At 46.6% G+C, this 24,388-nt stretch overlaps 1 protein-coding gene across 1 annotated transcript in view; it reads left to right on the top strand.

Annotated features, from left to right (window-relative positions):
- LOC147893432 (uncharacterized) overlaps positions 1 to 21,907 on the top strand; it is a 101,978-nt gene extending 80,071 nt beyond the window's left edge. Inside the window, exons 9-10 of the mRNA XM_087386203.1 lie at positions 9,394 to 9,516; positions 21,603 to 21,907. Of these exons, the coding sequence (XP_087242329.1) occupies positions 9,394 to 9,516; positions 21,603 to 21,806 (327 nt within the window). The 3' untranslated portion in view covers positions 21,807 to 21,907. The remainder of the gene's footprint in view (positions 1 to 9,393; positions 9,517 to 21,602) is intronic.
- The last annotated feature ends 2,481 nt before the right edge of the window (positions 21,908 to 24,388 follow it).

Raw genomic sequence — 24,388 nt, 5'->3', positions numbered from 1 at the left:
ACTAGTTTTCAAACAATGATGCTACTTTTTGCATGCTTCATAGAAGTGAATGAAATAAACACTTTCCAATCACAACCAGGTCTAGCAAGTCAAAACAAAACTGAAGCAACACTTGTAGTGAAGTTATTGAAAACTTCAAAAGACCAGAAATGCTAGAGTAGCATTTTATGTAGCATCATTTTCAAAAGTATGTCAAAACTGTCAAAACTAGAGAGCTGAACTTGGAGGGCTCATATCACACTCTTCAAAGCAAAAGAAAGGGGGCTTTCTGAGGCAAAAGAAAGCTGGTATACCACAGTAGATCCTCTGGGAAGAAGAGGCGAAAATATGCGTCAGGTCGCCTTCACCTTCTTGAACAAAGTCGACTGGTTTTTCTCTGTTTTCTCCTTCAATATGCAGCCATTGCTGCTCAGATTTCAGCACAAGGTAGCTCTAGGTATGGAGAAGCTTGCCCTGGAAGGAATTAGGAAAAGACAGAGTAGGCGCAGAGAACTTGCAGCAGAGAACTTCGACGATTTTCCTGCAATGGCGACGAGCAGCGCGTTTTATTCTTTAATTCCTTCCAGCCCGAAACTCGCCCCAACAAGAGGGATCTCCAGCAGAAAGGGCGTGGGAAATGGGTGAGAATCAGAGGAGAACAAGCTCAAGCAAATTTTTGGAAGAAGAGGGAGAGATGGTAAGAAGAAGAGGAAGAAGATGATGATGTGGCAAAAATGGGCTCAAGGGGGATCAAATGGCTCTGATACCATGTTGGAACACTAAAAAGAAAGAGTAGAGTTGACACAAAATCAGAGTACTTGCTTATAGAATGAAGAAGAAAGAGGTCCTTAAGTAGGCACCTCATACAAGGTCACTGACATCACTGATGACTTCAGAGCTCCACAATCATCTCCTCAATCTGCTCCTAGATTCACTCAATCATCCTATGTGGCTTTTCCACCACCTAACTGTGCTTGTGGGCACCTAACTGTGCCTCTAGCACTCACACATAGAAACATAAGGTGTGCCTGAGGCATACACCTTGAGATATCCCAACAAAGCATTGTGGATCTTCCAATGGGGTGGAAGATGTAATCGAAAAGATACGTAATTTATTTTATGAGAAATTTGAAATGGACCATAGTAACCCAAGGCAAGCTTGACATGGATTACCCGATCGCCAACCTTAGATTTCAGCCTTGCTTTGTTTGTATCGTAATAGCCCTCTTAAATTCAACTGTGCGCCATTGCTTATTTGTGGGCCACACATAATCGTACACTGACTTTTGGTCCTCAATAAACTGATCTGCTGCGCAGCAAAGGAAAGGTAAGGGTCTTCCATACACTACCTCAGCTGGAGCTTTACCTATAGAAGAACGAATAGTATCGTTGTAGGCGAAATCCACCAGGGAGATAGCACGCCCACAACTAGTTGATTCTTATGTTTGTTGAATAGCTGATCGATAAAACTTGTGTGGCTGTGGAATTCACTTGCTGATTTTGACCTGCCCATGGTTGAATGTGCCACTTTAGTGAAATGATGACTTGCCTTCATTTGATGTTGCTACTTTGATTATCAAAATATATTGAATTATCAGTGGAGTGGCATAAGCTACTGAACGTGATGCTCTTTGTCACAAATTTTCTTGAATCGAGCTGATGGTCCTTGTTAATGAAAAGCCCATGGTCCTGAATTGCCTTGATGTAGAATTTTTTGAGTTGATGATTGTCCAGTGGTACCAATTTGTTATTTTGAATGTGTGCGGTTTGAGCAATACTTTGTAAAATTTCCCAAGAGCTTTAGAATTACTGTAGAAATGTTGCCTAAACATTTGGCGAATATTGCAAACCTGATTTGTATGGATCAAGTTATGATGATTTTTGCTGCATAAAGTGCTTGAGATTGGTGGTTGGTTTGAGACTTGAAATGGTGTCCAAGAACATGTCAATTTTGTTAGAAAAAAATTCTTCAAATTGGGTCTTTCAATGTGAAGGCTAGACTCTGACCGGCTTCTATTTATATCTGGTTTGATTGAGTTATGACCTGTCAAACTTACAGTGAAAGTATGACAAAAATGAGCTCTTTTGGACTTCAGAACATAAAGATGATGTGAATGGGCGCTAGACTTTATAGAATATCGAATTAAGACTTCATTAATTTCACTGACCTTGGATTAAAGTTATGATGTGGCAATGTGGATAAGGTGATGACCTGCCATATGGCCTGGGTTGCTCATGTGGCAAGATAAGGCACGTGTTCAAGATTCGAGGGAGTCCCTAGCTGCGACATGCTTACTTGATGGGTTGCCACCTGTCTTTGGACAAGATGCCTTATCCTCCTCCTTACCTGCCATGTGGCATAATATTATATGTCCCACTTGGCCCTCTTTTCTTTACAGAGAAGGTTTGCAGAGGCCTTTCGTCGTGAGGTTGATGAGACAACAGTGGGTTATAGGGTTGATGAGACAACAGTGGGTTATAGGGGCCAAAATGTTGAGGGTTGGATTCCTCTCATCTGTTGGGCTAACTGCAGGTACAGTTGGCGTCACAATAAACAGACTCTCTACTCCTTCTTCATTGTGCTGCAGGTTGTGGAAGTTGCCTATAAGTTAAAAATCTAGGACTCTAGACTCTGAAGTGCAATTACATGCTTCAGGATATGGGAGGACATCACATATGCAACCTAAGGAATGCATAAAGGGTGTTCATGCAGGTTCAATGATTTAGATTGAAGAACCCAAAATAGCTGAATCTTGAAAGAGACCGCGGTACATATTCAAGAGTGGTTGTAGACCACTGCGAAGCTTCAACAAATACTCCACTCTGTACAGTAAAATTGTTGAAGTGGCTGAAAATTTGAAATCTTTTGAATTTTTGATGTGGAATAAAAGGTAAAATCTAGTAGGGGTTTGGTCTGTGAGCATGCAATCACTTGAAGGTAAATATACATTTGTAGAAAAGCTTGTATTCCAAATTCATAAGATAAGCATCAGGCATTCAAGAAGCCATATAAGAATGTTGGAGAAAAACATGTGTTGGCTATAAGGACATCCTTGCTCTATGGAGCTCACTCACTACATTTTATGAGTTACCCAAAATTGCATGCTTTAGGCACGATGTTATGAGCAAGGAAGTTCATGACATGCCAAAGCGCTTTTGGTTCTATCCTTATAACACCTTGCAGTCCCTTGTTTTGGAATCCATTCCTTGACTTGAAAATTATCAACCACTCTTCTGGCAAGCCATCTGTGCAACGAGTGCCAAACAATGATGATATTTTTTTTTTCCGCAAAAAGTAGTGCTAGTTATATTGCTTGAAAACGAGAGTACAAGAAGACCTAAAGGCCAGCGGGCTGTAATCACAAAACGGATACAGCCCGTGGTAACAAAATATAAAAAATTACAAGCCTCTCAGGGCATAATCATCTGAGTGTGGACAAACAGCCACGGTGGGGGCGAGTAATGCCACTGAAGACTCTGAGCAGAGTGCTGGAAGAAAAGCTCTTGATGGTCCCAGTCGCGAAGGAAGCGCCGTCTCTTCTCCTTCCCTGCCCGTGAGTCCCCCTGAATCTGATCCCATTGACCCTTGAGCGTGTGAATGATCGTGCTTCAGATGTCTACTAGGGTCTGGGTAGCACAAGAAGCCTGATCACCTAGGGTCTGCGCGCATCTGGAAGTCCAGATATGCCAGCCTACAATACTCCCTATGATCTCCCAAACTGGGTGCCGAGTCATCGCTCCTGCATCTGGTGTCTCTGTCAGATGCCAGGGGAAGCTTTCCATGTATGCCCAGGTGGCCTGCGTGATGAAGAAAACTGAATCCTGCCGAGAGAACTCGTAAGCCAAGTGGTGTCCCACCTCGGTGCTGCACCAGCAAATGGCTCCCCAAGTGACCAGTCCTAGCTCGGGTGCAGCCCTCGCTAAGATCCCCATGACTCCCTTCCACACTGTCTGAGCATGCGAACAGCTCCAAAGGCAGTGCTTCAGCGATTCCTCCTCCTGAAAACACATCTGGCAGTGCCCCTCCTGCCCCATCTGCCTCAGCCATCTCCCCACTGGTAGCCCCTTATGGACCACCATCCAAAGAAAGTAAGAGATCTTCCTCGGCCGCCAGCTTGCCCAAAGAGTCTTCTAGAATGTACGAAGAAAGACCAGAGATATCCCTTGGGCATACCAGCTATGTGCCTGGGTAGGTAGCTTGCGCTGGAGAGCCCCAAGAGCACGCCTACCGGTGCGCGCGCTATATGAGAAGAAGGGGGTAGGGTTCTGTGAGGTCTCCAGTGGTGGCCAGCGCCACTCCCCTTGGTCCCACTCCAACTCTGTCAAGGAGCGGCCCTCCCAAATCCATAGTCTCCAGTCTTGGTCCTGCACAACCAAGGGGTCCATATGCCACGCTTTCCCTTGCAGCCCTATGATGCGAAGGCGCTGCTAGGGAAGCTGGGGGTCGATCACAATCTCTCTGCTCTGGAGACGGCTACCATCGGCGACGGAGAAGAAATGAATCGAGGAGTCCGAGAAAAGGCCTGCAACCACCAAAGGAATGCCACGGGGTGTGAACTGCCCTAGCCACCTCTCATCTCCTGGGAGGAGTTGTTTGGTGATCCTGGGAATCCTCCAACCTGCAGGAATGGCAACATCGATCTCCGCTCGTCGAGCCTGGATCCCACGTGCCGTACCTACTGCTGCTGCCAGCTCGTGTGGGCCCAACTGGCTATAGACGTCCCTCCAAACCCGGAGCGAGCGCGCAGGCCCACGCGCCCAGAGCGCCCATGGGATATGGGATCTCTCTCCAAGCTGGCAAACTGTATCATCTGTCACCTGGCTGCTCCAAATCAGGGGCTTTCTGTCTATCTCCTCTCGGCAGCTGGGGGGAACCTGGGAGAGGTTGTGCCGCAGCTTCCTCCAGACCGAGAAGAGGCTGCGGAGGAAGGGGGAGCGGGGTTGAGTCAGCGGGGCTGAAGTGAAAATCCACCGGATAGAAGGCTGCCAATCACCCCCTCTCTGGGGGATACATGCGCTGAGACCATGCTGAAGCAAGAGCTTCCACGTCTGCCCTCTTGGGGTCAGGCCGCGGATGACTAACTTGCCAAGTAATGCCTGACTCTGAAGTTCTGCATCTATGATGCCAAGACCGCCCTCTGTTTGGGGGAGAATGACTGTCTGCCAGGCGACCCGGGCCCTGGTGGTGCCGGAACCGTCTGAGCCAGACCACATAAAGTTTCGCACCAGTCTCCTCAGCTGGGCTACGCACGATCTCGAGAAGTACCAGTAGAATGCCACATACCAAGCGGTGGCTAGAAGGACCTGATTGACCACAAGGGCCCTGCCTGCCAGAGATAGCCGAGCCGTGCTCTAGAAGGCTAGCTTCTGTCGTATGGAAGCTAGGACCGGTAGGAACTGTTGAGCCAGCGTGGTATCCAGCCCTACCTGGAATCCCAGGTAACGTGTCGTCTGTCCTCTAGGGATCCAGCGAAACCCCAGGAAAATACCCCACTGTGAGCTGGCTCCTGGATCCGTAAGAAAACCAACTGACTTATGCTAGTTGATTTTCGCCCCAGCGGCTAGGCAGAAAACCTCTAGAGATAGTCTCACTCGCTCCAGTGACTCAATATCATCCTGCACATACAGGGCCGTGTCGTCTGCATACTCGGAGTCCAGAAGTTCTGCATCGTCCCTGATTGGGAGGCGCATCCCTCGAAGACCAGTGGTACGGGCTCGTAGGAAGTGAGTCATGGCCTCCGCAAAAAGGAGGAAGAGGTAGGGTGCAAGCGGGCAGCCCTGACGTACCGAGCGCTCGAGGGTGAATCTCTCCCCCATCCTACCACTGATGATAACCCGGCTGGAGGCCGATCTGTAGAGGCTAGCAATACCTCTAATCCACTCGTCCGGAAAACCGAACCGAGAAAGCGTGCCCTCCAAGAAGGACCAGTCTACCTTGTCATACGCCTTCTCAAAGTCAAGAAGGAGATGGCTAGGTGCTAGCCACTATGCTGGGCCCACTCCGTCGCCTCTGAGAACGTGAAGAAGATGTCCAAAATGCTGCGATCTTGGACAAAACCAGTCTGGGTGTCGTGGATCAAGTCATGTAGCAGGGGTCGGATGGGGCTACTGATCATCTTGGCGAGGATTTTATAGGCAGTCGGAAGGAGGGTGATAGGGCGCCATTGTCTGATCTCCTGACGGTCCCCCCCTTTGGGGATGAGGCAAATCAAGCCTGTCGCAAGGCTCTCTGGCATCTGTCCACTGGAAAAGATATGCTGGAAGGCTGCGAGCAGGGGCTAGTGGATCTGCTCCCAAAAGGTGGTGAAGAAAGCTCTAGAGAGCCCATCCTCACCTGGGCATTTTTGCCCATCAATCCCTGCAACGGCGGGCACGAGGGTCTGGGGGCTCCTGCGGGAATAGGGATCTATAGAAATTTGTCGCCAAGTCCCTGACCTCATGTGGATCTGTCCTGACACTACCATCTTGCGCCCTAAGAGATCGGAGCTGTTCCCCTGCTGACCTCTGGCCATGAGTCCTGGAGAAATTTCTGCACATCCTGTCGCCTTTCCTAGCCCAAAAGGACTTACGAGAACTCTGAGCGAATCTGGGTGATCTCCTCTAACATGGCTCGGGCTCTAACCTCCTGTCGTCTGAGCTCCTCGGAGCCTGGGGAAGACTGCTGCATCCGCTGTATTGAGCCAAGGTCTCGTCTGAGGCCCCTCTCCTTCGCCCACCACTGCTGCCTGACCAGAGTCGCCTCCTGTTGACATATGAGGCTAGACTCGGCGGGAACCTGAGCTACCTGAGCTGCCATATCCCCCATGGGGTCCCAATCCTGCTCCCACAGGTCCACTATCCTGCTGCGAACTGCTGCTCTGGAGTAGATGGAGTTTGGGATCCGGCACGATGGGGGAGGTAAGGAATGAGAGGCTGAGTCCAGGACTAGGATGACTGGGGCATGGTCAGAGAGGGTTGTCCCTGGAACCACCCCTGACTCTCCACCTCTTCCTATCACCCAATCACTGACATAGAAACGGTCCAACCTCTCCAAAAGTCTGCCTCCCTCCCTCCTGTAACCCCAAGAGAAGTCCAAGCTCCCTGTCCATCTGCAAAAGGAAGGCTCTCTCCAACTGTCCCGACCTCCCACAGCGAACAAGAAAGAGTCCCATTCCGCCTGCTCCGCCTGAGCTATACCAAGGAACTCTGGGCCCCGTCCCTGCTGATCCTCTAGAGCCTCAAGGTTATTGAAATCCCCTCCTACAATCCAAGAATCCATCTCTGGCAATAAGTCTGTCAGAAAGCTCTAGAAAGCGGCTCTCCGTCTAAGGTCGGTCGGGGCATAGATATTGAGGATGCCGATGCGGGATCCCTCAATATTCAAGCCCACCCAAAGCGCTCGGTCTTGGAATCAAGGTGCCAAAACCACACACATGCTGAACTAGAGAAGCGTCGATGGAGGTACAGACACCTCCGCTCCTCCCCTGCTCGCCAATCGAAGGTTCCCAGTAGGCGTGGGAGCGCCCTGTGGGGACCTTCCCACACTTACTAGAGAAGCCGAAAGCTTGTGTTCCTGTAGTAGGAGCACATCTACCCTTCCCACCAAAGCTGGCTGGAGCTCCTGTCTGAGCACCATCTTCCTGGGGCCGCGGGTTCCTGATGAGTGGAACCCGTTGACGTTCCAAGAGATAATGCGTATACTCATGAAGAGGAGAGGTGGGCCACAAACAACTGTCTGCTTGCGGTTGATGTCGAGGTGGTCGGAGGATGTCCGGTGTGCAGACGAAGGCGCTTCTGTGAAGGTTTCGAAGGTGAGGCTGGATCATCGGACCCATCCTCTAAAACCTTCAGTAGAGGGGAAAGGCCCTTCGTCCCATGGTGGTAAGCTCTCTCTAACCAACTCGAAGCCTCCGCCAGGGAAATACTGTAGAAGCCTGCTACCTCTGAGGTCCTCCAAGGGCGGAGCCCTTCCGCGTAGATCCACTCCAGAGGCGGTCGAATGATGACCAAAAGGCGGAACCGTTTGGCGCTGTGGCGCCATCTCAGACGAACGTCACCCTCCTTCCACTGCTACTGAAGAAGCTCCGCTACTCTGCTATCAATCCAGTCCTGTACCTGCTCCTGGGACTGATCCCGAATCGTCTCCAAAACATTTTCATTCATCCATTGCTCATTCCCGTCACTAGTGATAGTGAAGGAATAGCTAGGACCATCATGGGGGGCGAGGACGGACACCTTACCCTCCGCCCCCTTTCGGAGGAAGAAGATGCTGATGTCTAGGCATGCGGGGAAGGAGCCAATACCAGCTGCATCCAAGTAATCCCAAGGTCCTGCTCGGTAGAACTCCAAAGGTAGAGCTCTAGGAGCTGCCCTTGGGTGGGGGGATGAAGATGAGGAGTCAGAACCAGAAAGCGGGGTGCTGGTCGTCGGAAGAACTGGGGTGGTGCTGGCGGTCTGCGGGGGAAGGCCTCTCCCCTCCACCGGGCCAGGGGGGTAGGCGCGGCGGAGGTCTGTGCTAGCTTTGGGGCCGTAGAAGGAGGGGGGGTCCCCGCGGGATCATGCTCGAGGGAGAGGGGAGGGCTGAAACCAAAGGTGCCGGGGGGCGTCCCGGAGGGGGGGGAGGTAAGGGAACCGAGGAGAAGGGGGGAGGTGCCAACGCGGTGTAGAGGTGGGGAAGGGGGAGGAAGAGGAAGGGAGGCGGGGGTGTGGCAGCGCAGCGCGAGGAGGAGGAGAAGGAAGGAGGGAGGGTGGCGCGGCGGCAGCGCGGCGAGAGGCGGAGGAAGGTAAGGGGGGAGGGGGCCGCGCGGCGCGAGGGAGGTAGACGGGAGCGGGGGGGGGCTGGGAGCATTCGCAGGAGCTCGACGAAGTTACAATGATGATATAAACTTCTTGATTCCGCAATTAGAATTTAATCAATAGAAAAGGTAACAGAACTAATTTTCATGAAAGTTTGCATGTGGTGTGACTAATTCGAATGGAGAGGTCCTATCGTGTTGCATTGATGTTCTTTTTGTTCATTACTCATATCATCACTGTGTGCACCTCTAAAATGGTGCTGTTCAAGAATTACTTCACAATGATAATCAACTAATGCCTTCTTGCGTTGTAGACCTGGTGTGGTGTGAAGTTTGCATGTGTTGTGACTAATTCGAATGGAGAGGTCCTATCGTGTTGCATTGATGTTCTTTTTGTTCATTACTCATATCATCACTGTGTGCACCTCTAAAATGGTGCTGTTCAAGAATTACTTCACAATGATAATCAACTAATGCCTTCTTGCGTTGTAGACCTGGTGATTCCCTGGCAATTCAAGTTGAAAGTGTGGTCTTTTATGGTGGCTTTTGATTGTTTATTGTTTATATGCTGAGTCTTCTCTCAAGGAATCTTACTAGCATAGTATGATCCCAGCAGCAGATGCTTTCATTTTTCTTGCAGGCAGAGAGAGCACTTTTCATTGAGAGTCACAAATGCTGCTTTTTCTGGATAGATGAATGGTGTGGACTTTCGGCAGATGATGTCAGACAGTTGGAAGTGGAAAGTGATGCAATTCTCAACAAGGTATGTACGCATAACACAAAACTGATTGTGTGCATTTGACAATTTATATTGCAAAAAGGTTTAGATTGTCTTATAGTTGAACAATTACTAGTAACTCTCTCTGTACACATCTATGAATTACCAAATCATACAAAGGCAAGCTAGACTGACACTTCAAATAGAGTTAGACATGAATTGTAACCATCTACTTACAAGATACAAGCAACATATGTGCTCCCGGTTGCTGTTGACAATCATGCTATCTTCTAAGGATCCTGAAATTCCCCCATAAAAGCAATGCAGATGAAAGCAAGTGTGAATTTTTCTAAATGGAAGGTGACGACTTCCATGAGGCCTGCAACATGTGAAACTGCTTTGAATCAGTCATGCCAGCTCTGTAGCAGGTTCCTAATATTTTTTTGCAACTGCAAGGCAAGCCTGAGGGTTTGCCTCATCAGTTCTGAATCCCAATATCAAGCAGTTCATGGAAAATATTAGATCATTTTCATTATGTAGATTAATTGCAGTCAGAACACTTGATTCGATGGCTAAAATGAAAGCAAAAAAAAGGCAAACCAAGGAGGCCTGCAACTGGTTGTTGACACAAATGTGCGGAGTTAAACGGTGGAACAAAAATAGCAGACTCATTCAAGTGAACATATCTCTGGCATACTTTCTTGAATAAGTGAAAGCCAGAACCATCCATCAGATATATGCTCTTGATTTTCGAGATCTTTCTCTCAGAAAGCATCAGAACTGAAAGAACCATCAAAGCTCCACTTGAAAGAGGCTTCATTAGGTAAAACTGTGCTTCTCCATCTCCTAGAGTCTCAAAACATGTTTCTTCAAGGAGACGAAGAATCTGTTTGCCTTTTCCAAGGAAGGAGAAAAACCTTCAATGGATTATAGACGATGAAGTCCTACGCAGGCCCATAAGTGAAGGATCACTCATATTTGCTGCCATCTGTAGGAAAAAGGAAGACATGTTGATGGGCCTATTTTTGGAGCCGGAGAAATCAGTGTAAATATCACACATAGAAGCACCAGTAGGTAGGTGAGATTAGCACTACTAGGCAGAAATCTAGGTGAGGGTGGGTCCTATGGTTACCTTAGAGACATCTTTAGCAAAAACTAAAAAAGCACAAGTTGCATGGATGCATGCTAGCTAAAAATAGATATGAGCTCTTTTTTTGCATGTAGAGCTGATATTGAAGTGAATTGTAGAGCCCAAAGATGTGGACGTCTTGTTTTGAATGAGCGAGCTGATTTGGGAGACCAAAGGGCTGTTTTTGGAGGAGATCCTATCACAAGAGGGCCGTGGGAGCTGCTTTATAGATGCAGTCTTCACGAATAGGCAAGCGGTGTAGAGACTATATCTGGAGCTACACATAGAATTTCGATGTGCTTTTTGAGGAAAGTTGTAGAGCAGATTGAGAGCTACAATTTTCATTTTTATAGCGCATCAATCCGACTTTTGTATCAAAAGGTCGAGAAATATTGCGCCAATTTCTGGCTCCAGTTTCGTGTTGTTAGGGGCTTGTGTACACACGTGGGAAGAGAGTTCGAGCTATGTTGCGGTGTAAGGTTTTTTGTTCTTGTGCTGAGTTTGGTGTTGAGATTCCGAAGTTTGTTGGAAGGAGCGTCTTGGTGCTACCAAGAGCTTTCCGTAGATTGTTCAAGCTGCTGTCTTGCAAGTTTGTTGCTGGGGTTCAAGCCAGAGATTTCATGTGCTAAGGAGGTGTTTGAAAGTTTTGTGAAGAGTTGAGAAAACGAGTTGTGGAGAAGCAATGGCAAATTGATTTGCAGGATTGACAGGTGTACCGCAGACACGTTTAGAGGTTCTGTGGCCCGTGGGTGCTAGTTGTTCAGTTGAGTAGGAGAGAGCTTTGTATCTGATCCTGTGGGGATGTCCTACAAGTTTTGTGGTTTTCTATTGGTGGTGGTGTGTGATTTGATGAGTAGATTGCCTTCTTGCTTCAAAGTTCTCGGATCTTGTGGCATATGCTCAAGTTCTATATGAAATGTGACGTATCTTCGATGCTATAAAGGTAGTTTCCTTGTTGTTCCACCGGTCCTATCACGTTTTTGGTGCCTCCATGGAGGATCGGAACTCTGGACCTTCAATTTACAAGACCAGTGGTTCTAGTTGCTGTCGTAAGGTAGACTTGACTGTCACAGTGATAAGATCAAGGATGCAACATCCCATGAAAACAAAGTGACAAGGAGAATTGCACAAATCCAAATAAGGATGTACAGAAGGCCTAAAAATGGACATACAGATGCATGAAATGAAAGCGAGTCTAGGCAGAAACATGGCATCATATTTGCCTTTTTTTCATGACAGGCCAACTGAAGATGCAAATAAGTTTGTGGATTCCAGTTCAGTGTTGAGGCCTTCTCCATCCTGCTCACATTATCATGAGGTGAACCAGATCATCCGAGAGGATCTTTTACCGTTACACACATTCAGGATCTGGTTGGCACCCTGCGAGCTTTGTGTGAAGCTCAGTTTTTATAGAGACCATTGCCTGCAAATTTCAGCAGAGAGTTTCATTGATCCACCAGGTTACACATGGATCCACCTTCCCACTTCCTGAGGATATCTATCGGGAAGTTCCCCATCTCATCGCACTGACTTCATATTGAAGTGGACAAGCATAGGGTATATCCAGAGAGGGTCGCATGCGATCATCAGGAGATTGAGTCGGAGGAGCATCTCGCTTTCAAATGCTAGGTGTATTATGAGATCAGAAGTCGCTATCACTGCCTCTTCAGGGATGGTTTGGACCTTTATCCAGCCTTTTGTCTTACCCAGATCAAAGGTTCTTGGCAGCTTTCATCCACGAGATCGTCAACATAGGGAGCATTTGCTCAGATCATAGAGGCGTGACTAGGACACACAGCCAGAGTCCACTCAAAGCACTATCATTGAGTTTTTCCAAGCCAGATAGCACTGACTAGCAATGTTCAGGGAGACGGCGGGCTCGAGGGTCAGAGGGGGAGGGATGTCAAACTTGCCAGCAAGTTGAGACATAGATCAGACTAGGGGACCTTTCCTCCATGCTCTCACTAGATCGGAGACACGGCCGATTGGTGTGATAGTTGCAGCTCGTCACAGGGCCATTGCTAGTAGACCACAATAGACTACTTGTATTGACAGCCATCAGCACCTCAATCATAGGTTTTATGCTCCCACAGTAGCCTCACACATCGCTGACCTCCTCCTAGGCTTGACTTCTCCAAAGCCTCCCCTAGATGGTCATCACAGTGCCACCAGCCCTCACCCTCTCCATGAGCTCAGAAAATTCTCTCTCTTTATGTATCGGCATTGCTATGATCATGGTTCTTTTTTAGTCTCATGGATCCTTTGGTCTTTCGAAGACCTTAATTAATTTTCATTATTTTTTTCTTTCTTTCTGATCCCTCTTTCTTTTCTTTTGAAAAGGTGGATCCTGCATATGCATAAGAACTGCAACCGATGTTGAATGCATGCAGCATAAGATCTTGGATCTTTGTATTAGGCATAATATTTTTAAAGGCTGGTACCTTGGGTGGTTATCCTGCCCGATACTTTCAAAGTTGAACTTTGTTTGAAATTTCTTGGATGGAGTGACCTGCAAATATGCATCCCGAAACTTCTGGTTGTAGGCCTCGATAGATTCTCCTTCATCCATATGTGGGCCCTCCCATGCAATATGCACCTCATCCTCAAACTGCTTTGGAAGAAATTGCTGTTAGAATACTTTCTTAAATATCTTTCATGTTTTAGACGCAAAAACCAACTAAACTGTGCACTCCACCAGGCACTAGCCGTGCTTGTGAGATGTAGATTCACCATTCTTAGCTTGGATGCCGCTTGATTTTTTTTTGTATTAAAGGTCACGCCAAATTGGCATGTGACTTGTATAGCTTTCTCTGTTTGCCCATATGCTCCATCATATGCAACAAAGCGGACAGACTTGTCTCCTTCCTTGAACTCCTTGACCTTGGGCGCTTCATCTTCTTCCTTGATGCCCCCTCTGCATGAAGAGTCAGACGAAGGGGATAAGGATGAGGTCGAACTTGTAGTTAAAGAAGGGGAACTGGGACTGGGGGACTTTCTAAGCGCTTTTTGCTCCAAAGACTTGAGAATCTTCGTTCCCCTATGTCAGGACCCATGGTGTTTTTGGGGGGATTCTTTTGAAGAGGACAGTGATGGACTAGGCGGGTGCGTCTGACTCACTTTCTTTGGAGAAGTGTTTGAGACATCTTGAGATACTTTCTCCATGATCATCTTCAAAGAGATGCTGAAATCGAGGATCCTTTTTCAAGAATTCAAACTCCTGGATCTTAGCCTTTAACACCTCTTCATCAAGGTCGTCATTTGCACTTCAGATCTTCTCTTGCTGGCTTGCTGACCACTTTGTTCCGTAGAATCAGCCCTAAAAGTATAATGTTCAGAACCTTACTGTACAGCAAAGGATGAGCCAAAACAAGTCTTGGGCAGAAGTAATTCGTAGTTATGCTAATCTGAATTGTTGGGTCTCTGGTAGGGAATCAATCAACACTGATCACGGTTTTGGACAGCTCCAAAACCCACAGATAGAAACCATCAATTCCGCCTCAAGTCAGAGGGGCCTGGTGATGGAGTATATGTTGGCCAATGTACAGGATAGCTGGCTTTGAACATAAATCGATTCTCTTCACCACAAAATCACCAGGGATTTGGGACTGCCAATAGGTCAAAATCTATCAGAGTAAATCGTCAAGGATTTAAAGTTGTCAACAGCTTGAAACCTGTCTAATTTTGCTTTGTCTTTCCTGGCTGATTACTGTTAGAAATGATTACTACAAAGGGTATCCCGTAGCGGAAGCCTGATAGAGCATCCCCAGGAAGTCCACATGGAGGTTTTTCACTACGGAACAAAACTTTCTTTACTTTTGTGTACTTCACAACCCTGAGTGTGTGTGCAAGCCTGTGAATAGATAGAGATCGAAGAGAGATATAGCACCAACAAAAGTATATTTCCGTCCACAAATGGATACAGTAAACAAGAGGGCCTGAGTCCCACCAAACTGTGGTCCTTAGTCCTTACCAAAAGTTGTACCACTATCACCTTAGCTCTTCTAGATCCCTGAGCCCGCGTGCTCCTCTTAGCCTATGTAGACTCTTCGTCCAACGATCCCTCCACCTGATTGCCTGGGTAGTCAGCCTAGGTAGGCAGCTCTCCAAGCTCTTTGTCTGCAGCTACTGGTTCCCTCCTTCACTGTCACAGGGATGTGATTAGTGATGTAAAGTACTTTGTAACTCAACCCACGCTTAACCCGGTTCTGGGCTGCATGCTGCCCATAAAGCTGCTTGGTATTCTGGGCCCTTCTGTGGGCAGTCCCACCATTGCCTGAAAAACTGATCCCCCTCTGAAGTGTCTTGGATGCATCATGGGCTGAGGGAGGACTTGCTGTCCCTGATTGACTGAATGAAAGTTATTTGCATTACCCGCTACAGGGGTGACTGTTGGCATCTCTGATGGCTGTCCACTGAAAGATACATGCTTGTGAGTCTTCTTATGCTTCTTCTGTTTCTTCTGAGCTGTCTTTTTGCTTCCAGGGGGAGTAACAATAGTAGGAGGATCTTGCATAATCTCCGTGAAAGCCTGTTGCAATTGTGGCAGAGCTCCCGCTACACTTTGCATTCGCAGCTGAAAAAGGGCATTGGGATCAAGCTCCTCTGCCTCATCTACCTCATCCTGTGAGTCCTTAGTGGCATGCTCAGGAGAAACACGCTGTGCCCGCATGCTCAGGAGAAACACGCTGTGCCTCACTGTCCTGCTCCTCATCACCCCCACTAATACTATGCTTCTTCTCAAAACTCTCTGATGCTTTGTCTTCCTCTTGCCCCTCCTACTCGTAGATTGTCAACGACCTCTCACGGTGTGACGTGCTTGCTGAAATTAATGGCTATAGCAAAAATTGCAACGAAGGTGTCCTTCACCCACACTACCAGGGCTCACCTCTATAGGAAGATGGTGACTATCCCGGCAACAGAACCACTATAACCGACCTTCAACAAACTAAAGGGCAGTAATCTTCGTCTACTCGATCATAAACTTGATAAAGAGCCACAATGCAAGCTTCAGTCACTTCAATCACTTAACAACACTTAGAAATAAATTTCAACAACAAAAATGGTGAGGCTAGAATGCCCCTGCTCAGTGAAAACAACACACAACACGCCCACTAGCCCCTAATGCCTTGGCACCCCTTTCGGTATTTATTTAATGCTTCTGAATTGGAAATGCTTTACACCAGGTTCACCCCTGCACTGTTCCTCTCTGCAAATCCTCTCTCTATCTTCTAGGCATCAAAACCAAGTGCACCACTAGAATCTCAGTAGCAAGGCAATCTTAGGCATCCACTTCTGACCTGTCCCAACTGAGAGGCATTCAAGCATCCAAACTACTAACAAACCGTGCTTAAAGCAGCCTCAAGGCTATCACATGCATCCACATTGTCCTTAAGTCTTTCCCCAGGAACACCCTTGCCTCTGGGTGCTTGCTAGGACCTGAGAGAGACTAGAAAGGACTGCAAAACACCACACATGCATTGCAAAATGCTTCAAAGCAAGAAAAACAAAAAAATAGAAGTCCAAATCCAAATACCCGTTGTCCGTGTCAGAGGAGCAAGATCAGTCCTCGTGCCTATCCCCTGACCAGGCTCCCAGCAGGGTGCAGGTGACTTCCAGCTTTAGGGAGATGAGAGAGATGAAGAAAGAGAGCGGAAGGAGGCAAGAAATGGGCTGAATAGGACATCGGCCTACAGATCTGCCCCAAAGCCTCGACCTCGGGATTTGTGCCTAGAAATCCGTGTCCTAATAGTCAGTACAACAGCCTTGGGGACTGTGCCTCAAATCCGTACAGTCCGTACGGGCCTCGAAATCTGCGTGCCAGTAGCCAAGCTACCTCGAAAAGCGTGCAAGATCTTCAGAGTAGCAGAAAAAGCAGGGAAGAAGCTGGGCTTGACATTGAAATCTGTCCAAAATGCTTCTGCTAGGCTTGGAATGCTCCAAGGGGGTGAGGGGAGAGAGATAATAGGTGGGAGAAGGGCATGCACCTACATGCATGACACTTGGCCCTTCATTAAAGCTCTAACTCACCTGACCAAGGACAACGTTGGTTGTCCTTGGATCCTTTCGAGGAGGAGACCCCACTTTTGCATGGGGTCTCCTCTCTGAAGGACCCATCACGGGACCTAGCGTCTGGCACACATACGCGACCTCGCTCTATGACGTCCCGATACAGGCACAACTGGATTTTTCTTCCTGACCTAAACTTACCACATCCACTATGTTCACTGCACAAAATGTGCAGGTTGCACTACGCCGGTTCCACAATCGGAAAGCTTTGGACCACGAGGGATTGAGGACGGAGACTAGAGTACTTTGTACAATCTTAGCAAAAATGTTTAACCATGCGGTATGCCATGGCTTCCTACTTGCTTAGAGCACCACCACTATTGTACCAATACACAAAACAAGGGGCCCCATGGACACAGGGACAATCGCACACTCATGATAGGCCACACACTGGACTTGCCCCTAAGACCTAGTGGTGCATCTAGATTTTGCGCCTAGGGACTTCAATTTCCAGCAACCTATGATGGGTGGAATGCCCTCTGCAAATGTCACTATGATGTACTCAACATGGGGATGCAACCTGGGATGCAGACAGGATTGTCAGGGATGATGGGCAATACTTGGAATATGCCACAGATGCAGGGAGTGGGGCCCGGAATGTTTAACCCCACCATGGGTACGGGTGGAATGGCTCAAAATGTGGGAGCAATGATGACTCCGCCCTTTTTACAGCCCCCTGTTTATGATAATCTCACCCTTGAAGGCAAGTTGAAAGATTACAAGGAGGGAGGGGCATCTGTAAAGTTTGAAACCTTCAATGGGATGCAGGATAGATTGAAGGCTTTGACATTTGTGCAATAGTTCGATGCCGCCTACTCAGGTGGACACTTTACAGAGTCTTCCAAAGTTCGAAAGGCAGCCACCTTTTTGAAGGGCAATGTGCTCCAATGGTGGACCAACTTACTTCTGCAGGGCAAAGCACCTACCACATGGGTTGAATTTAAATAGGTGTTCTCTACCGCATGGTTAACTACCACGTTCAAGGTAGATATCATGACCACCTGGTACAAGTTAGATGCAACGAATTGCAGAAATTTGGAAGACTACATAAGAAGTTTTGGGAAGCTCTGTTTTGCCAGTGAATTCTTACAGACATGTACCGCTGTCCAAGCAAATTGAAAGGTATTGCTGTGGGTTGCCAAAGGAGATTCGGGACTATCGCACAAAGACAAGGGTCTCCAATATGTCCCAGTTGATTGAGAACGCCACTACCGCTTATGCACTCATGCAAGGGAAAGTTTTTGCGTTCAGAGGTAGTCAACAGGAGACATTGAAGTCAAAGGGCAGCAAGACGGAATATCCTAAGAAGTTCAGACTCGCAGCCCATGAAGGCAAAGTTTGTTGTAGGACGAAGACAAGTGCCGTCTCGCACCCGTATGTCAGATGAGAAAAAACAAATTCTTTATGATGCCAACAATTATCATATTTGCAAGGAGGAGGGCCACAGGGCTTTTGGGTGCCCACATAAGAAGAGGAAGTTCCCTCCTACTGAGCAGGGTGAGCATAAGGAGGAGGAGAAGAGGACTGATCAAAAGAATAAGAAGCCCAAGCCCACTGCTGGTCCTTTGCCAGACTTGATCGGGGCTGTTCAGAATGCAGATACGACAGAGTTATGTCGGGCATGGGGCAAGATAAGAGACCAAACAGCTCTGATGTTTTTTGATCCGGGAGCCAAGGCCAACTTTATCTCTCTAGAGCTGGTTGGAAAGTTGGGAATACGGGCAGAAGAGATGGGTCCTTTGTGTGATGCGGATATGGCTTGCCTAGGGTTCAGCCAATCAGTTACTCCAGTGATAGGCAAGCTGAGGATGCATATTCAGAGCTACGTGGACATGGAAGAGTTCTATATTATGCCGTTGAATGGTTGTGATGTGTTACTGGGAATACCCAGGCGCTTTCGTGTTGGGGCTGTTTTGGATACGAAGAATTAAACAATCACAATCACTCACCATGGCAAAACCCATGTTCTTGATGCTAAGCTAAAGGGAGAATGTCACAAGGGCGTGATTTCTGGCGCATGCATGTTGGCCTGCGTGTGGGCAGGACCCTGGGAAAACAAGGGGCGAGGTCAAGGGTTACTCGATGTGCTAGAACCCCTAGCATTTGTGCCTTGGGGGCAAATGAAAGGTCTAGGGCCAAGAGGGGCCCAAAGAACCTTAGGCTTTTAAGTTGGTCATTGGTTGGCTTTTAAAAAGGTCCCACGTTGAATAGTGTGGCGGATGCCTTAAGTCGAGTTAAGTTTGTAAATGCTCTGTCATTTACGGAAATATCCTCAGACCTATTTCAATCCTTGAGAGGGCTATACGCAACTGATAGTCATTTCAGTTCTTATTGGCAGAGAGTCCAGGATGGGAGCTCCATGGTTGACCAGGACTCAGGGATTGTGCCACCTATGGTACAGGCGGCGGGAGGTCAGTGGATGATTAGGAACGGCTTGCTGTTCCGGAATGAAAAGATTTGTGTGCCTGATGTTCTGGACCTTAAATCCAAGATTCTCTGGGAGTGTCATGATGCTCCTAGTGCTGGACATCCGGGTATACATAGGACTTTGTCTCTTGTGAAGCATACCTTTTATTGGCCTAAGATGCGTGCATTCATTGAGAACTATGTAGTAGGTTGCCGGGTTTGTCAGGTTACTAAGGCAGAACGCCTTAGAAGCGCGGGCTTATTACAGCCATTACAGATTCCAGGTAATAAATGGGAAAGTATTTCCATGGATTTTATTACTGGTTTGCCTCGAACGCGCAAGGGTCATGACTCCATTTGGGTCATAGTCGACCGATTGACAAAAATGGCTAGATTCTTACCTACTAGAACAACTATTTCAGCTGTTCAGTTGGCTCACGAGTTTGTGGACCACTTGTTTAAGCTGTATGGTTTGCCATCTGGCATAGTCAGTGATAGGGACTCAAAGTTTACAAGTAACTTCTGGACACTTGTATTTGAGAAGTTGGAAACTACTCTAAGTATGAGTTCCTCGGATCATGCACAATGTGATGGCAGTACAGAGAAGGTCAACCAGTTGGTTGAAGACATGCTTCGGGCATATCTATCTAAGAGACAATCTTCATGGGAAGATTATCTACCTATGATTGAATTTGCTTACAACAGTGCAAAGCATTCTAGTACTGGTTACAGTCCTTTTATGCTTATGTACGGGTTTCAACCTAAGTCACCAGTTATGGTTGGGTTAAAAGGAATTCAAAATGATGCTGCTAAGAACTTCTTGCTAGATATGCAAGAAATGTTGCAGTTTGCCAAGGAGTCTATTAGAAGTGCCCAAGATCGGGACAGATTTTATGCTAATAGACATTTTGAAGAGAAAGGAAATCCAGAAAGTAAGATGCCTGCCTGGATCAAAGACTGGTCGATCAAAAGATGACTGCGTGAAGAACGGTGTGTATGACTGCATGCCGAGCATATCAAAGCTGAACATGTCATGTGTCATCGTGGACTGTGCAACTACTCTGTAGAAGAAGCATCTAGATATGAAGCTAGTCATTATAGCTATCTGGTAGGTTATGACATATAAAGTGTCACCAATTCAAAAGAATTGACAGCAGAAAGATTTGAGAAGATTCACATTTCAAGCATTATGAATCCTTCAAAGATCCGGTAGCTTCAAACACAGCTACATCACTGATCTACAAAAGCATCCATCTCTTGTCACAAAGCTGGCCAAAGAAAGTCTGCACTGCTTTCACTAAAGCATCAGTTACATCGATGCCCTGCATGCTGGGCCCAAACTGCTTGTAACACCACAGACGACCATGCATCTGAAAGAATCCATCTCTGAAAGTATAATACAAATGCTGCTGTCCATTAGACAACTGATCCTCGAACCTTGCAGACTCCTCATCCTCTACATACTAGTCCTTCAATGCATCCAATTCAGGACTCAACGCATATGCTTCTCAAACAACCTAGTTTGAGCAAGGAAAACATCTCAAGGTCTGATGATCTGTCTGCACAGTGAAATCAGCCCTTAGCAAGTAATTCTCCCCCACAGTGAGAGCAAGAGCCATAGCCAGCAACTCTTTCTCATATACTTGCAAATTTCTTTCAACATCCTGCAACATACTAGAGGACTTGAAGCAAAGGAACAGCTGGCTATATTTAGCAAAGGACGCTTTCCATAAAGCGAGATGCTCTTCTATATAAGAGTGGCCGAGGCTTTTGTGTTGGCCATTCAATGTACACACCCCTCTGGATGGTTTGGTCTGAATCTTTTTGTAGACTCCTACCTTCTACATGGCGGATCACAAGATATTACGCCGATGGCTTCTTGGGAATGGGTTCTGGTGGTATGGGGTGCCAAAGCTATGGGCATAGGCTTGTGGGAGTCTGATGTGTAGCCACGTGCTTGGGGCTGGCTGGGATGAGTCACATGCTGACCTCTATTATGTTATGCTGATTGCGTTTGGTGTCTGGACTGTGTTTAAGATTAGATCCTAGAGGGGATGTGATAATAAGAGTAGCTTTGCTTACTAAGCTATTTTTATTTAATTTCAATGCACTCGTTTCCGCTGCTGCCCCCCCCCCCCCCCTCTCCCCCTTCAGTGCACTCATTTCCCCCCCTTTTGAACCCCAACCGCCACCCCTTTCTCCCTCATCATTCTTTTGTGCATTTACAGAAAATCTAATTTGATACATGCACATGCACATGCACCAACACACACTGTTTGGTGACACACACCCACACACCCACACACACACACACACAATGTTAGACTTGTATCCTTTGGAGACCCTTCCACAGAACTATATTGAGAGAGCAAGTATGTGGCCATTCCATTCCTTCGTCCAGGATCTTTTTTGGAATTTAAATTACGGGTTATATGAAGCTTGTTTCTGATGCTGTTCTAGGAAAAAAGTTGACAGCTTAAAGTCACTATCAGTATCTCAGTGCTGACTTTTTTCTTGTCACTTTTTTCAGGTTTTACATCAGAGCTCTAACACACCAGGAATCGGTCAAGCTGACAGTTCCAATTTTAGAGAGGGTCCTGACAGTGTATGTGAAATTGACAATGATGATAGTAATGTGGCACAATCAAGTGAGAAAGAACTTGTTACAGAACAAGCCAAAAGTGCACATTCTTTAAGTGGAGGCTCAACAAATGCTGTTGTAGTCAGTATCTAATGTCTTGAAAGGAAGTATTGATAAAAGGGCTTTTATCATTTACCCTTGTAGTTCTTTTGGAAAACCAGTGAGAAATAAAGTTGTGTACATTATTTATTCTATCCTCTTTGTATCAAGCTCCGTGGACACACTCTTAAAGATGGAGTCAGCTGTACATTTTTTTGCATAGAAAATAGTTACTTTCAGCTAACAATGATGAAACATGTCCAGATTAGGTACCCCAGATTGAATTCAGGGGTATTAATTAATTTGTGTAGCGTGGGGGGAGGGAGAGGTATGAAAAAATTAAGCTAATTATTGGCCGCGTGATACGTAAGGTAATTCAGTGCAGAAGATTCGAGACAATTGGGGAGCTTCTTGGAGAAGTTTCTGCAGCCTGCTATAAAGCAGGGCAGGCTGAAGAGAGGAGGGTAGAGGAGGAGGAGGGCCTTTGAAAGGCTCTCGAGCAGGAGGGCATGTGGAAGCCTCTCTATGCCTCAAAGGGGAGAGAGGGTGAGGGAGAGGGGAGGGCTGAGTGGAAGGAGGTGGGAGAGGGAGAGGGGAGGGCTGAGGGTGGGATGATCAATGCGATAGGAGAAGGGAAGCCTGCGGAGTAGGATTCTGAGGTTAATTGCGATTCTTAGTGAATTAATCGACGCATATTCTTAGGTTAATTGGGAGCCGGGGAGGGAGGGAAGGCAATACAGAAATTAATTAATAGGAATCGGGAGCAGAAGTGAATAGGTAAATAGGATTGTTTCAGTTTCTTGTGATAAAACATGTCAAGAAAAAGGTTGTGTGATGCTGCTAATTAAATGGATGTTGGCTTTTCATAATAATAATTGGCCCTAATGGGATGGTCAGATTCAATTTTCTTTGGCTGTTCTTTCTCAGACCAGGTTATTCTGTGCGCATCTCTCTTATGGAGAGAAAAAAGTAGTTGGGAAGAAGAGACTTCCATAGAGGCAAAAGTTAACTAGGCTACACCTCCATGTGCACGTCTCTCATATAGAGATAAAAAAGTAGCTGGGAAGAAGAGACTTCGGAAGAGGCAAAGGCTACACCCTCCACTTGCATGACCAAACACTGGTCATTTTGATGGGTCATGATTGAGGTCAGGTTTCTAGGATAGGCTTGTGATACATTAGGTATAGTTGCAGAAAGAAAGATTTATTGAAGGGTCTATAAGAGTGAAAAAACCAGATACAATGAGCTGAATGGGTGGGGCTAGCAGGCATCTGCACCCATGACAAAATATGGATGACATGCATGCGGTCATTGAAGCCTTGAATTGGCCTTCTAGCCAGGATTTCCTATCTCAAGTCTCACTAGCATTTGGACCACTCCAAGCCACGTGCAGGGAATTGAAGTTCTCTTTCTCTTGTGTGGGTGCCCAAGCTAAGGCTAAAGCCAATGAACCCAAAGACCAAGATTAAATACAAGCTAAAGTCATCCTTTATTTCTATGAATGGAGAAGCTGGACTACTGAATTTGATGTTCTTTGGCCACATTCTCAGTTCCACAATAGTTACTTGTGGGAGCACCATTTCCAAACCATCGAGTACCAATCATGCTAATTATTTGAAGCCTAAGTGAAAGAAAACTTGATCATGAAGACGGACTTATGGCTGAAGCCAAAGCAAAAACCAAAGCCAAACCCAAAGACAAGCCCAAAGTTGGGATGGAGGTCGAAGGTGACACAACTTGTATGTGCATGCATCCACCTACCCCATGACTAAGGTGACTAGAAGGCACATGCACTTGTACAAGGGCATGTGTACTCTAACAATTTATGACGGAACCACTCATCATGGTTAGGCTACTATACATGATTCAACTTTGATCCCCATCTCGTTGGCATGCACTTCATCTTCTCGTTGATCATTCCAATTTCCATTGTCCACTTTCAAATGTTCAGTATACAGTTCATTAGGCATTCTCACATTGAATCAAAATAACCTTGATTGAGTTGAACTCAAGGAATGATTGGAGGCATCACTCCATCGAGGGTAAGGACGAAATGTTGCCCTCCTCTGAATCATATTTGTATGGACAATTAGCTCTTTGAGTGTGCCAATCCTTGAAAGAATAGGTTTTGTCTTCCTCATCAAAGTTTAGAAAAATCTTAGAACAAGCGATGTGGGCACATTGGAAGTGTCGTGATGTATATTTTTTGTTGTTCTCATAAGCAATTGGTTTTGTTGATAGCTTGCTTGTTTGAGAGCTATGGACAACAAGACAAAAGAAAGGCACTTGGCTTTGGGTTCTTCAACAAGTTAACACTTTTTATGGAATGGACGCTCTAGGGTTATATATGTCCTAGTTCCCCCTTGAGTGCCAGATAGAAAGAGAGGAGAATAGCATGACAACCCGACCTATCTACATCTAAAAACCATTTACTTGTCTTGCTAACCGTTGTAAGATGAAGTGGCTGATGTGTGAAGTTGCAACTTGCAACCACTCAATACAAAGGCCCCCCAGCCCCAAGAAGAAGAAAAAATTAGTCAATACAAAGAAACAAGAAAAAGAGTGCTAGCCTATAAAGGACCCCCTTGATGATTTTTTAAATGAAAGTTTTGGGGATAATTCAAATAGAGAGGCCA

The sequence above is a fragment of the Dipteris shenzhenensis genome, chromosome 15 (genome assembly GCF_047967505.1).
Source record: "Dipteris shenzhenensis isolate YYH24624 ecotype China chromosome 15, Dip_SZ_1.0, whole genome shotgun sequence".
Classification (NCBI taxonomy): domain Eukaryota; kingdom Viridiplantae; phylum Streptophyta; class Polypodiopsida; order Gleicheniales; family Dipteridaceae; genus Dipteris; species Dipteris shenzhenensis.
The sequence above is the reverse complement of the archived record's forward strand: the minus strand, read 5'-3'. Positions and strand labels throughout refer to the sequence as shown.